Source organism: Scyliorhinus torazame, unplaced genomic scaffold, assembly GCF_047496885.1.
Source record: "Scyliorhinus torazame isolate Kashiwa2021f unplaced genomic scaffold, sScyTor2.1 scaffold_724, whole genome shotgun sequence".
Lineage (NCBI taxonomy): Eukaryota > Metazoa > Chordata > Chondrichthyes > Carcharhiniformes > Scyliorhinidae > Scyliorhinus > Scyliorhinus torazame.
Genome location: NW_027308451.1, coordinates 26,732 through 41,384, shown reverse-complemented (window position 1 = coordinate 41,384; position 14,653 = coordinate 26,732). Strand labels below are relative to the sequence as shown.

Sequence of the window (14,653 nt, the reverse complement as noted above, 5' to 3'; positions counted from 1 at the left end):
TGCTGACTCTCACTGGAGTACAGTTCCTGAAGGTGCTGACTCTCACTGGGGTACAGTTCCTGAAGGTGCTGACTCTCACTGGGGTACTGTTCCTGAAGGTGCTGACTCTCACTGGAGTACAGTTCCTGAAGGTGCTGACTCTCACTGGGGTGCAGTTCCTGAACTTGCTGACTCTCACTGGGGTACAGTTCCTGAGCATACTGACTCTCACTGGAGTACAGTTCCCGAAGGTGCTGACTCTCACTGGGGTAAAGTTCATAGATTATCTTAGAATTTACAGTGCAGAAGGAGACCATTCGACCCATCGAGTCTCCACCGGCTCTTGGAAAGAGCACCCTACCCAAGGTCCATACCTCCACCCTATCCCCATAACCCAGTAACCCCATCCAACACTAAAGGCAATTTTGGACACTAAGGGCAATTTATCATGGCCAATCCACCTAACCTGCACATCTTTGGACTGTGGGAGGAAACCGGAGCACCCGGAGGAAACCCACGCACAAACGGGAAGGATGTGCAGACTCCCCACAAACAGTGACCCAAGCTGGAATCGAATCTGGGACCCTGGAGCTGTGAAGCAATTGTGCTATACACAATGCTACCGTGCTGCTCTTAAAGTTCCTGAAGGTGCTGACTCTCACTGGGGTACAGTTCCTGAAGGTGCTGACTCTCACTGGGGTACAGTTCCTGAAGTTGCTGACTCTCACTGGGGCACAGTTCCTGAAGGTGCTGACTCTCACTGGGGTACAGTTCCTGAAGGTGCTGACTCTCACTGGGGTACAGTTCCTGAAGGTGCTGACTCTCACTGTGGTACGGTTCCTGAAGGTGCTGAATCTCACTGGGGTACAGTTCCTGAAGTTGCTGACTCTCACTGGGGTACAGTTCCTGAAGGTGCTGACTCCCACTGGGGTACAGTTCCTGAAGTTGCTGACTCTCACTGGGGTACAGTTTCTGAAGGTGCTGACTCCCACTGGGGTACAGTTCCTGAAGGTGATGACTCTCACTGGGGTACAGTTCCTGAAGGTGCTGACTCTCACTGGAGTACAGTTCCCGAAGGTGGTGACTCTCACTGGGGTACAGTTCCTGAAGGTGCTGACTCTCACTGGGGTACAGTTCCTGAAAGTGCTGACTCTCACTGGGGTACAGTTCTTGAAGGTTCTGACTCTCACTGGGGTACAGTTCCTGAAGCTGCTGACTCTCACTGGGGTACAGTTCCTGAAGTTGCTGACTCTCACTCGGGTACAGTTCCTGAAGGTGCTGACTCCCACTGGGGTACAGTTCCTGAAGGTGGTGACTCTCACTGGGGTACAGTTCCTGAAGGTGCTGACTCTCACTGGGGCACAGTTCCTGATGGTGCTGACTCTCACTGGGGTACAGTTCCTGAAAGTGCTGACTCTTGATTAGGCCCTGAGCTACAAGATTGGGCATATATATTCATGTGGTGCATCACAACCTATAAAGTGACACTTACAAATGTCCTCACTTCTCAGTATTTTGCTCAGAGAATCCAAGCCTACAAGCCCCACACCAGAACCACAGGTGCTTGCAACCACTCACACGTTGGACAACAGCAAAATATCTGAATCAGCAGCCAAGGATTCTTCACCCTATTTGCATTTGCTGAGCTAATCTGGGTTGTAACCTCCCCGAGAGCCGAATAAAAGAAGCAGAGCCACGGAGAGACAAACATCGATCACTCGGAGGAAACGAGAAATCATGGAGTCCCCGAAACTCACTGCCATCCTCATCGTGCTCGGAGGTAAGTGATCAACTGGAGACCTCAGGGATGTGCTGTAGGAGTGGGGGGAACAGCAAGTGAGGCAGCACCCAAAACTGGGGTAATTCAGAACAGGGAATTGTCAATGAGAAAGAAGCTAAAATAAATGTGAATACCTGTCCTGGGAGTGTTTGATGGGACAGTGTAGAGGGAGCTTTACTCTGTATCTAACCCCGTGCTGTTCCTGTCCTGGGAGTGTTTGATGGGACAGTGTAGAGGGAGCTTTACTCTGTATCTAACCCCGTGCTGTACCTGTCCTGGGAGTGTTTGATGGGGACAGTGTAGAGGGAGCTTTACTCTGTATCTAACCCCGTGCTGTCCCTGTCCTGGGAGTGTTTGATGGGGACAGTGTAGAGGGAGCTTTACTCTGTATCTAACCCCGTGCTGTACCTGTGATGGCAGTGTTTGATGGGGACAGTGTAGAGGGAGCTTTACTCTGTATCTAACCCCGTGCTGTACCTGTGATGGCAGTGTTTGATGGGCAGATTGTGAAACTCACTGCCACAGGGAATATTTGATGTGAATATTATTGATGGCTTTGAGGGTAAGCTCGGTAAGTAAATGAGGGAGAAAGGAATGGAAAGTTACACTGCTACTGTTAGAGGAAGAGGGTGGGAGGAACCTGGTGTGGAACAGATCAATAACCATGCGTCTGGATTGTCCATTCAGGAGTCCATGTTCTCCCGCTGGAGTGGAATCGCTCCGGGTCTGCGCTGGCACTAGGAGTGGGTCCTAGGAGCAAATTGCTCTCCCTCGCTACACAAATGTATGCAGGGCATGGAGCTTGTGGGAGGCCGTCGGACTCCGCTAAAGGGCCGCCAATTGCTTTGACTTGCTCTGTTTTACGCATGAAGCACTTATCTGCCTTTGATGTGGTGAGGGGCTGTCAGTCAGACCAAGAGGGTTTGTGTTGTGAGGGGCTGGGGGCCATCCATGGACTTTGGGGGGCACGTACGTTACATACTTACCGCCTTGACCCACCGCGGGGTGCACAGCTTCAGGGCAACCCCTGAAAATACCCTCGCCAATCCACAGCCGCCTGAATCCCGGCTGCGAGGCCTGGAGCATCCCGTGGGTCTGGAAAAGCGGGTTTCCAGCCCGTTAATCAGAGTTTACTGGATGCTCAATGCCCATTTGCATCCTCCTGCCGGCGAGGGGCGTGTAGCTCACTGCCGCTGCGGGCGGGGGACTGCAACATCGGCACTGATCTCGCTTTTAGACCAGTGCTCGATTCTCCGCTGGGTCGGGAACCCCGCTCCTGACGGAGAATCCAGCCCATGGGATTGTTGGGCCGAATGGCCTGTTTCCGAGACTCAATTTCCGCTGAATTCAGGAATATTCTTTTGCCGTTCTTCTGCTTTCTAAATCGGCGTGTTGTTAAATTGTCTCCCTGCTCACTCTGTACCAGGGCTTTCCTGACACAATGATTCATTTTGTTTTCCTCTTGTAGCAATTTGCATCCCTGCTCAGGGATTCGCAGTTCAGGGAAGAAGCGTGGTTAACTTCAAAAATGTTGTTGTGTGTGCCAGTCCAAATGTCCCGAACCAGCGCTACATGGACTATGGCTGTTTCTGTGGGTATGGAGGAAATGGAAACCAGCCATTGGATGACCTCGACAGGTAAAATGAGACGATACTTGTGTAAAAACTCTCTCCGTGAAGATGTGGGTGTTTGCGCTGGCTGAGAATCAGCAAGGTTTTACTCTGGTACAAAGCAGAGACAAGACATTCCTCAGAGAGACAGAGCTTGTTTCTCTATCGTCCTTATCACTGCCTCCAGGTAGAACGCAATTTGTACACAGCAAGATCCCACAATCGCTAAGATATAATGACCAGGTTGACCTCATGTTCCGATAAATGGAGAGTCATTTATTCAGTAACTCATTGGAGTAACTGCAGTTAATTTTCAGGAGTTACTTTGCGTAATTTATACAGGTTGCTGGAGGTAATTTCTAGGAGTTACTGGTGGAAATTTACAGGAGTTACTGGGTGTAATCTATAGGAGTTACTGGGGTAATTGATAGGAGTTACTGGGGGTAATTTATAGGAGTTACTGGGGTAATTAATAGGAGTTACTGGGGAAATTTATAGGAGTTACTGGGGGTGATTTATAGGAGTTACTGGGGTAATTTATAGGAGTTACTGGCGTAATTTATAGGAGTTACTGGGGGTGATTTATAGGAGTTACTGGGGTAATTTATAGGAGATCCTGGGGTAATTTATAGGAGTTACTGGGGTAATTTATAGGAGATCCTGGGGTAATTTATAGGAGTTACTGGGGTAATTTATAGGAGATACTGGGGGTAATTTATAGGAGTTACTGGGGATAATTTATAGGAGAAACTGGAGGTAAATTATAGCAGTGACTGGGGGTAATTTATAGGAGTTACTGGGGGTAATTTATAGGAGTTACTGGGGTAATTTATAGGAGCTACTGGGGGTAATTTACAGGAGCTACTGGGGGTAATTTATAGGAGTTACTGGGGGTAATTTACAGGAGCTACTGGGGGTAATTTATAGGAGCTACTGGGGGTAATTTATAGGAGTTACTGGGGGTAATTTACAGGAGCTACTGGGGGTAATTTATAGGAGTTACTGGGGGTAATTTATAGGAGTTACTGGTGGTAATTTATACGAGTTACTGGGGGTAATTTATAGGAGTTACTGGGGGTAATTTATAGGAGTTAGGAGTCACTGGGGGTAATTTATAGGAGTTACTGGGGTAATTTATAGGAGCTACTGGGGGTAATTTAAAGGAGTTACTGGGGTAATTTATAGGAGCTACTGGGGGTAATTTATAGGAGTCACTGGGGGTAATTTATAGGAGTTAGGAGTCACTGGGGGTAATTTATAGGAGTTACTGGGGTAATTTATAGGAGCTACTGGGGGTAATTTATAGGAGTTACTGGGGTAATTTAAAGGAGTTACTGGGGGTAATGTAAAGGAGTTACTGGGGTAATTTATAGGAGTTACTAGGGGTAATTTCAAGGAGTTACTGGGGTAATTTATAGGAGCTACTGGGGGTAATTTATAGGAGTTACTGGGGCAATTTATAGGAGCTACTGGGGGTAATTTACAGGAGTTACTGGGGTAATTTAAAGGAGTTACTGGGGTCATTCAAAGGAGTTACTGGGGGTAATTTATAGGAGCTACTGGGGGTAATTGAGAGGAGTTAGGAGTCACTGGGGGTATTTTTTAGGAGTTACTGGGGTAATTTATAGGAGCAACCGAGGGTAATTTATAGGAGTTACTGGGGGTAATTTATGGGAGTTACTGGGGGTAATTTACAGGAGTTACTGGGGTAATTTATAGGAGTTACTGGGGTAATTTATAGGAGTTACAGGGGGTAATTTATAGGAGTTACTGGGGTAATTTATAGGAGTCACTGGGGGTAATTTATAGGAGTTACTGAGGGTAATTTACAGGAGCTACTGGGGGTAATTTACAGGAGCTACTGGGGGTAATTTATAGGAGTTACTGGGGTAATTTATAGGAGCTACTGGGGGTAATTTATAGGAGTTACTGGGGGTAATTTACAGGAGCTACTGGGGGTAATTTATAGGAGTTACTGGGGGTAATTTATAGGAGTTACTGGGGTAATTCATAGGAGCTACTGGGGGTAATTTATAGGAGTTACTGGGGGTAATTTACAGGAGCTACTGGGGGTAATTTATAGGAGTTACTGGGGTAATTTATAGGAGCTACTGGGGGTAATTTACAGGAGCTACTGGGGGTAATTTACAGGAGCTACTGGGGGTAATTTATAGGAGTTACTGGGGTAATTTATAGGAGCTACTGGGGGTAATTTACAGGAGCTACTGGGGGTAATTTATAGGAGTTACTGGGGGTAATTTACAGGAGCTACTGGGGGTAATTTATAGGAGCTACTGGGGGTAATTTATAGGAGTTACTGTGGGTAATTTACAGGAGCTACTGGGGGTAATTTATAGGAGTTACTGGGGGTAATTTATAGGAGTTACTGGTGGTAATTTATAGGAGTTACTGGGGGTAATTTATAGGAGTTACTGGGGGTAATTTATAGGAGTTACTGGGGGTAATTCATAGGAGTCACTGGGGGTAATTTATAGGAGTCACTGGGGGTAATTTATAGGAGTTACTGGGGGTAATTTATAGGAGTTACTGGGGGTAATTTATAGGAGTTACTGGGGGTAATTTATAGGAGTTACTGGTGGTAATTTATAGGAGTTACTGGGGGTAATTTAAAGGAGTTACTGGGGGTAATTTATAGGAGTTACTGGGGGTAATTTATAGGAGTTACTGGGGGTAATTGAGAGGAGTTAGGAGTCACTGGGGGTATTTTTTAGGAGTTACTGGGGTAATTTATAGGAGTTACTGGGGGTAATTTATGGGAGTTACTGGGGGTAATTTACAGGAGTTACTGGGGTAATTTATAGGAGTTACTGGGGTAATTTATAGGAGTTACAGGGGGTAATTTATAGGAGTTACTGGGGGTAATTTATAGGGGTTACTGGGGGTAATTTATAGGAGTTACTGGGGGTAATTTATAGGAGTCACTGGGGGTAATTTAAAGGAGTTACTTGGGTAATTTATAGGAGCTACTGGGGTAATTTCTAGGAGCTACTGGGGGTAATTTATAGGAGTTACTGGGGGTAATTTATAGGAGTCACTGGGGGTAATTTATAAGAGCTACTGGGGGTTATTTACAGGACTTACTGGGGTAATTTATAGGAGTTACTGGGGTAATTTATAGGAGTCACTGGGGGTAATTTATAGGAGCTACTGGGGTAATTTATAGGAGATACTGGGGGTAATTTATAGGAGCTACTGGGGTAATATATAGGAGTTACTGGGGTAATTTATAGGAGTCACTGGGGGTAATTTATAGGTGTTACTGGGGTAATTTATAGGAGATACTGGGGTAATTTATAGGAGCTACAGGGGTAATTTATAGGAGCTACTGGGGTAATTTATAGGAGTTACTGGGGTAATTTATAGGAGTCACTGGGGGTAATTTATAGGAGTTACTGAGGGTAATTTACAGGAGCTACTGGGGGTAATTTATTGGAGTTACTGGGGTAATTTATAGGAGTTACTGGGGGTAATTTATAGGAGTTACTGGGGGTAATTTATAGGAGCTACTGGGGGTAATTTATAGGAGTTACTGGGGGTAGTTTACAGGAGCTACTGGGGGTAATTTATAGGAGTTACTGGGGGTAATTTATAGGAGTTACTGGGGTAATTTACAGGAGCTACTGGGGGTACTTTATAGGAGTTACTGGGGGTACTTTATAGGAGTTACTGGGGGTAATTTATAGGAGTTACTTGGGGTAATTTATAGGAGCTACTGGGGGTAATTTATAGGAGTTACTTGGGGTAATTTATAGGAGCTACTGGGGGTAATTTATAGGAGTTACTTGGGGTAATTTATAGGAGTTACTGGGGGTAATTTATAGGAGTTACTGTGGTAATTTATAGGTGTTACTGGGGGTAATTTATAGGAGTTACTGGGGGTAATTTATAGGAGTTACTGGGGGTAATTTATAGGAGTTACTGGGGGAAATTTATAGGAGTGACTGGGGTAATTTATAGGAGTCACTGGGGGTAATATATAGGAGTTACTGGGGGAAATGTATAGGTGCTACTGGGGGTAATTTATAGGAGTTACTGGGGGTAATTTATAGGAGTTACTGGGGGTAATTTATAGGAGCTACTGGGGGTAATTTATAGGAGGTACTGGGGGTAATTTATAGGAGTTACTGGGGGTAGTTATAGGAGCTACTGGGGGTAATTTATAGGAGTTACTGGGGGTAAATTATAGGAGCTACTGGGGGTAATTTATAGGAGTTACTGGGGTAATTTGTAGGAGCAACTGGGGGTAATTTATAGGAGTTACTGGGGGTAATGTATTGGAGCTACTGGGGGTAATTTATAGGAGTTACTGGGGGTAATTTATAGGAGTTGCTGGGGGTAATGTATAGGAGTTACTGGGGGTAATTTATAGGAGCTACTGGGGTAATTTATCGGAGTTAATGGGGTAATTTTAGGAGTTATTGGGTGTAATTGATAGGAGTTACTGGGGGTAATTTATAGGAGTTACTGGGGGTAAATTATAGGAGTTACTGGGGGTAATTTATAGGAGTTACTGGGGGTAATTTATAGGAGCTACTGGGGGTAATTTATAGGAGTTACTGGGGGTACTTTATAGGAGTTACTGGGGGTAATTTACAGGAGCTACTGGGGGTAATTTACATGAGCTACTGGGGGTAATTTATTGGAGTTACTGGGGGTACTTTATAGGAGTTACTGGGGGTAATTTATAGGAGCTACTGGGGGTAATTTATAGGAGCTACTGGGGGTATTTTATAGGAGCTACTGGGGGTAATTTATAGGAGCTACTTGGCTAATTTATCGGAGTTACTGGGGGTAATTTATAGGAGTTACTAGGGGTAATTTATAGGAGTTACTGGGGGTAATTTCTAGGAGTTACTATGGATAATGTTGTGGAGTTACTGGGGGTAATTTATAGGAGTTACTGGGGGTAATTTATAGGAGTTACTGGGGGTAATTTATAGGAGTTACTGGGGGTAATTTATAGGAGTTACTGGGGGTAATTTATAGGAGTGACTGGGGTAATTTATAGGAGTTACTGGGAGTAATTTAAAGGAGTTACTGGGAGTAATTTATAGGAGTTACTGGGGGTAATTTAGAGGAGTTACTGGGAGTAATTTAGAGGAGTTTCTGGGAGTAATTTATAGGAGTTACTGGGGGTAATTTGTAGGAGTTACTGGGGTATTTTTTGGGGGTTACTGAGGTTAATTTATAGGAGCTACTTGGGGTAATTTGTAGGAGTTACTGGGGTATTTTATGGGGGTTACTGAGGTTAATTTATAGGAGCTACTTGGGGTAATTTGTAGGAGTTACTGGGGTATTTTATCGGGGTTACTGAGGTTAATTTATAGGAGCTACTTGGGGTAACTATTCAGGGCTGTTCCTGCTCCGTGAGGCACCGACTCCAGGAGCAGTTATGCTCAGTATTTCCCGGGAGACCCTGTTCAGAGATCCAAGTGAGAAAGATTGAGCTCCGCTTCAAGGGAAGTGAAAAAGGTGAAGTTGCCATCATCCCAGAAGGCCATAGACTGCTTTCCCCTTTGAGGGAGTGAGTTGACTGTTGGTGATTTAACCTGAGGGTCACCACACCTCAGGAGAGGGTCAGGGTTCAGAAGGCGGGGCCTTCATGGATAACCCCAGAAGGTGCGGAAATTGAACCCACCCTGTTGGCATCTCTCCACATCACAGACCAGCAGCGAGGGAAGTAAGTGTGAGAGGAGTGGCAATCCGATGATCAGTGATCGTCATTCCTCGGAAGATTGGGTCCATTGAAATAGAAGTCTGTCGCTCATAACCGCTGTCTTCAATAATTGGGAGTCTTTAAAGGGTATCCAACTCTGATTGGACATATTCCCCAGACTCCTGCCATTGGTCACTCAACATGAGCATCATCTCGGTTGGTTTTTCAATGTGTCCGACTTTTGACTTTTGAAAACCTGGTCACCCGAATAAATGACCCAATTAAACTGGACCTCTGCTGTTACTTACAATTTCTGGTAATCTCCCACTACCTGAATACAAAAGCAGCAAGTTAAAGTCGTTGAATTTTGGTTTGTAAGTGGAAAACAGCAAAATCTTCAGACCACCATGCTGGTCATAGACAGCCTCGATATTTGTCATGGGCAGCTTATTGCCACATTTCTTGGGGGCAGCCTCCATGTTTGTCGTGGGCAGCCTCCATGTTTGTCGTGGGCAGCCTCCATGTTTGTCGTGGGCAGCCTCCATGTTTGTCGTGGGCAGCCTCCATGTTTGTCGTGGGCAGCCTCCATGTTTGTCGTGGGCAGCCTCCATGTTTGTCTCGGACAATCTCCATGTTTGTTGTGGGCAGGGCTCCATGTTCTTTCAGAAAATATCGCTTTGATGATGATGATACCAAGAATAATTGTATATACTCCTGGATTGTTCAAGATATCACCTCCCACCTCAAACATCCCACCTCCATGCTGCCATTGGTCTGACATTTCCACTCTTTTTCATCTGATTGGGTGTTTTTTCAGAAACATATTTTCCCTCCCATCCCCAGTTTATCTCCAATGAACAAATCCGTTGAAATAAAATAGGAGGGCAGTACGGTGGCGCAGTGGTTAGCACTGCTGCTTCACAGCGCCGAGATCCCAGGTTCGATCCCGGCCCTGGGTCACTGTCCATGTGGAATTTGCACATTCTCCCCGTGTTTGCGTGGGTTTCGCCCCCACAACCCAAAGATATGCAGAGCAGGTGGATTGGCCACATTAAATTGCCCCTGAATTGGAAATAAAATGAAATGAGTACTCTAAATTTATTTTTAAAAAGAAATATAATAGGAGAAGACCATGTTGTTAAAGTGCAGCAATCCCCTCAGTTATGTGAAATGAGTTCCCTGAGGATTCATCTTTAGCTCCTGAAAACTCCAGGACAATTCTTCAGAGTTGGGAACCCAATCTGAGGCTTGTTTGGAATCATTAAGCCCCTGACTGAGTTTCAGTCTCTCCGTGAAAAACTTACATCTGAAATGATAGCTCTTGTTTGTCACCCACTCAGATGCTGTCAAGTTCACGATGACTGTTATGGAGAAGCCGAAAGTTCACTGGGATGTAAACCTCTGTTTACACCGTACTCGACACATTGTGAAAATGAGGTCCCCAGATGCGGTAAGTAAACACCAAACAAAATCAATTTGACTTTGGGAAGTTCCACTGACTCCCTGTCCTCTCCCTTCCCTCAATCGATCAACATCAGCAAGAGACAACAACAACTTAGATTTATGTGGTGCCTTTAGGGCAATGAAACATCCAATGTTCAGATGACGAAAGATGTTTTAAGGAATGTCTCAATAGAGGCGGAAAGGTGGAGGGAGGGAATTTCGGAGCTTGGGGCCCAGACACCTGAAGACACGGCCACCAATGGTGAACCGATTAAAATTGGGAATGCTCAAGGGACCAGGGGCGTCATTCTCCGACCCCCCGCCGTGAATCCCGCCCCCGCCGAAGTCTTTGGTACCGGAGATTGGGCGGGGGCGGGAATCGGGCCGCGCCGGTTGGCGGGACCCCCCGCTGGATTCTCCGGCCCGGATGGGCTGAAGTCCCGCCCAGAAATTGCCTGTCCCGCCAGTGTAAATCAAACCTGGTATTTACCGGCGGGACCAGGCGGCGTGGGCGGGCTCCGGGGTCCTGGGGGGGGGGGGGGGCGCGGGGCGATCTGACCCCGGGGAGTGCCCCCACGGTGGCCTGGCCCGCGATCGGGGCCCACCGATCCGCGGGCGGGCCTGTGCTGTGGGGGCACTCTTTCCCTTCCGCCTCCGCCACGGCCTCCACCATGGCGGAGGCGGAAGAGACTCTCCCCACTGCGCATGCGCCGGGAAACTGACAGCGGCCGCTGACGCTCCCGCGCATGCGCCGCATTCCCGCGCCAGCTGGCGGGGCAACAAACGCCATTTCCGCCAGCTGGCGGGGCGGAAATCCCTCCGGCGTCGGCCTAGCCCCTCAATGTTGGGGCTAGGCCGCCAAAGATGCGGAGCATTCCGCACCTTTGGGCCGGCGCGATGCCCGTCTGATTGGCGCCGTTTTTGGCGCCAGTCGGCAGACATCGCGCCGTTGGGGGAGAATTCCACCCCAGGCCCGGAACTTTCCGTTTGGGAGACTATGGGCTGGATTCTCCACGCATCAGGAACTCTGGTTCCAGCGGCCGTCTGCAAAGAATCCAGAGTCGGACAGAAATGGGGCACCAGTGGGAGAATAGACACGGACAATTACGATCTATTTGCATCCGAGGGCGGCACAGTGGTTAGCACTGCTGCCTCATGGCACCGAAGACCTGGGTTCGATCCCGGCCCTCAATCACATGTGGAGTTTACACGTTCCCCCCGTATCTGCCTGGGTCTCATCCCCACAACCCAAAAGATGTGCTGGGTGGGGAGATTGGCCAAGCTAAATTGCCCCTTAATTTGAAAAGAAAATGAATTTGGTAGTTTAAATTAAAAAAAACCCAGTGTATATATTTGCATCCTGTTACCGGGCCAGGCACCATCATATTCTGCATGGTGAGATTTGCAAGGAATAGCGAAGAATTCCACTATCGGGTCGCCATTTTGAGCAGGTGGGCCTCGCCCCCAAATCAAGCGGGCGAGGCTGAGGAAAGCGCAATTTTGGAAACAGACGTCAGCACTTGGCAACCAAGTGAGAGCCCAATAATGTCCCTGCAGCAAGTGGCATGGCCCAGTCTCGGGGGCATGTGTCCCAGTCTCAGTGCTTCATGGTTGAGGGCATCGAGACCATGCCTCAGACGAGAGTCGGCCTCCAGGACTGGTAATGCGAGGTGACAGTGGAGACTTCAGATCACTCCAGACACACCTCCGTCCCATAGAGTAGCCCAGAGACCATTAAACACCCAGACACAGGAGGGAAAGTGCAGGCTCGATGGGTCGAATGACTTCCTTCTGAAATGTAGGGAGTCTATGATCTATCAGACCACTTAAGTTGGCACGGGTGTGGCACATTGGTGATAGGGCACAACAATGGGCTGAATTCTCCACCCGGCCACATTTCTGTTTCACCCCGCCGGCGGGTTTCTCCGCTACGCCGGCCGCTCAATGGGGTTTCCCATTGTGGGGCAGCCCCACACCGTCGGCAAACCCCCGGGCTGCCGGCAAAATGGAGCATCCCGCCGGCGGAGACTCCAGCCCCATGTTTCTCGTCACCAGGAAACATTTTTGCACCAACATTCTGACCCTGCAGCCATCCTCTACCTCCAGGGTGTTGGGAATGGGCTGGGCCTGGATGTAGAGGGTGTGCAGGGTGGGGAGTGATGGTGGGGCAGGTCCCCCATGATGCTTGAACATCCCACCTGGTGTCACCCTCAATGTGAGGTAGGAGGGAACAGGGCCAGAAATGTGAGCCTGCCTCGTATGACATCTCAGACAGTGAGTGAGCCCTAACCACTCCCCAGGGGTGTCATGGGGTTATAAACAAGATCCTTATTGCAGTTAGAACTGGACTGGTGGTGTTTGCGGCTATCACACCAGACAGCCCTGTTTCCAGTATTGTATAGACAATTATATTTCAGATTAAGTTACAGGAGTTCAGCACATACCAATCACATATCATTAGTTATCTATGTCCAATTATGACTATTCATTGGGTTGAAATTATGCAGAGTATAAAACAATGACGAACCAATTATAACAGATTAATACCTATTTAATTATAATATCCAATCAGTACAGAGACACGTACATGCTGTCTCCTGATATTTATCACCAGCTCACCATTATCAAGAATTTGTTATCAATCACCTGTCCTGTCTCAGTATAATGCTCTTCCAAAGGTAAATGGCCCATTGCAATAACAATTCTTGTCTGAAGCTCCGAGTCCAGCTCATTCACTCTGAGATGCAGTTCCTCGATCTGTGGACACTTACTGAAGATGTGGTTGCTGTGGATCAGACATCACCGGCCTCGCAGTAAATTTTGTTGAACTAATTTGGGTTTCAAGTTTAGAAATATCGCTCAGCGATATTTCACAATTCCCCAGATTCGAGGTGGGGAACATTTGTGGCGATATCGAGGTTTGAGATAGTTTGCTGCTTCTCGCTGTGGTGGGACTCTCATTATGTCACCCATAGAAATCACCATGTTAGGGGCACCCCACAATGTTAGGGCCCCCAATACATTAAAGGAATGCAGCCCACATCACTGACAGCATTAGGGAGTTTCACAATATTGGGGAACCCCTGACAACACCAAGGACAGAATCCACAGCCGACGATTCCAGGCCACCCCTTCCTCACCCACGTTAACGACTCTCCACTGCTTCAGACCCACCCACCCCCTCAGCACCAAAGTATTAGATTAAAAATTAATGACCATCCAGAACTTGAGGACGGCCATTCGCACATCAGAGACATTCTGAGACGTTAGCAGCCCCGTTGTTTCAGAAGCTTGAAGAACATTATTGGGCCCCAACCATTGTGAGTCACCCACAACATTAAGGACCCAACAACAATGAGGATTTTTCAATGTTGCAGAATCTCACATCCTCAACCCCACCCACCAAATTAGTGTGTACATTAATGTGTGTATATCCCAGTGTGTGTTTTCATGTGTACATTACAGTGCATATTTTACACTGTGTATATTTGGTTGTTCTCTCCTCTTTTTCAGCTGATACAATTCTGACACGTTTAGCATGTGGTACGAAGGTGTGCAACTGCGATGTTGCAGCTGCTCTGTGCTTCAGGAAGCACAGCCACTCATACAACCCAAAGTATTATAATTATGACCAAAGCCTGTGTAAGACCGTCTAATAGCTCCAGCTCGCAATGAAGCGATGGAGATGTGACCGAGAGTCACACTGACAAGAATCTCTCCAATAGAATATTCCGGGTGTGATTGATGGGATTTCTCTCTCGCCGTCTCCCTGATTTCTAATTGCTCACTGAGTCTCTCTCAGATCTCGCTTTTGTTGCTGTTTCACCTTTAACTCATTTCAAATGTACTTTACAATTCTGGTGAAATAAAATACACTGATTGAAGCATGCAATGCTGGGAGTGGGAGTGTTTATTCATTATTGATACAGGGGGCGTGTCCAATTAGTTTCTGCACAGACATTCTGACCTTTCACAGACAGTATGGGATCCTGCTGTTCTCTTTGTACTTTGTGGTGCGACACTGCCACCTGCTGGTGTAACAGCAGCAGCAGCCGTCACGTCTCTGCTCTCAAATGCTGACAAGAGGCATCCCTGGTGTCACAGTCTGAAACTGCCAACTTCATTGAGACAAATGCTGCAACTCGTGGGGTAATTTCAACTTTG

At 47.1% G+C, this 14,653-nt stretch overlaps 1 protein-coding gene across 1 annotated transcript; it reads left to right on the top strand.

Moving 5' to 3' along the window:
* The first annotated feature begins 1,535 nt into the window (after window positions 1-1,535).
* Window positions 1,536-14,373, top strand: LOC140406625 (basic phospholipase A2-like). The gene is made up of 4 exons (XM_072494626.1): window positions 1,536-1,759; window positions 3,228-3,396; window positions 10,387-10,496; window positions 14,003-14,373. Exons 1-4 carry the CDS (start codon window positions 1,717-1,719, stop codon window positions 14,143-14,145), a joined length of 465 nt encoding a protein of 154 aa, XP_072350727.1. The 5' UTR covers window positions 1,536-1,716; the 3' UTR covers window positions 14,146-14,373.
* The last annotated feature ends 280 nt before the right edge of the window (window positions 14,374-14,653 follow it).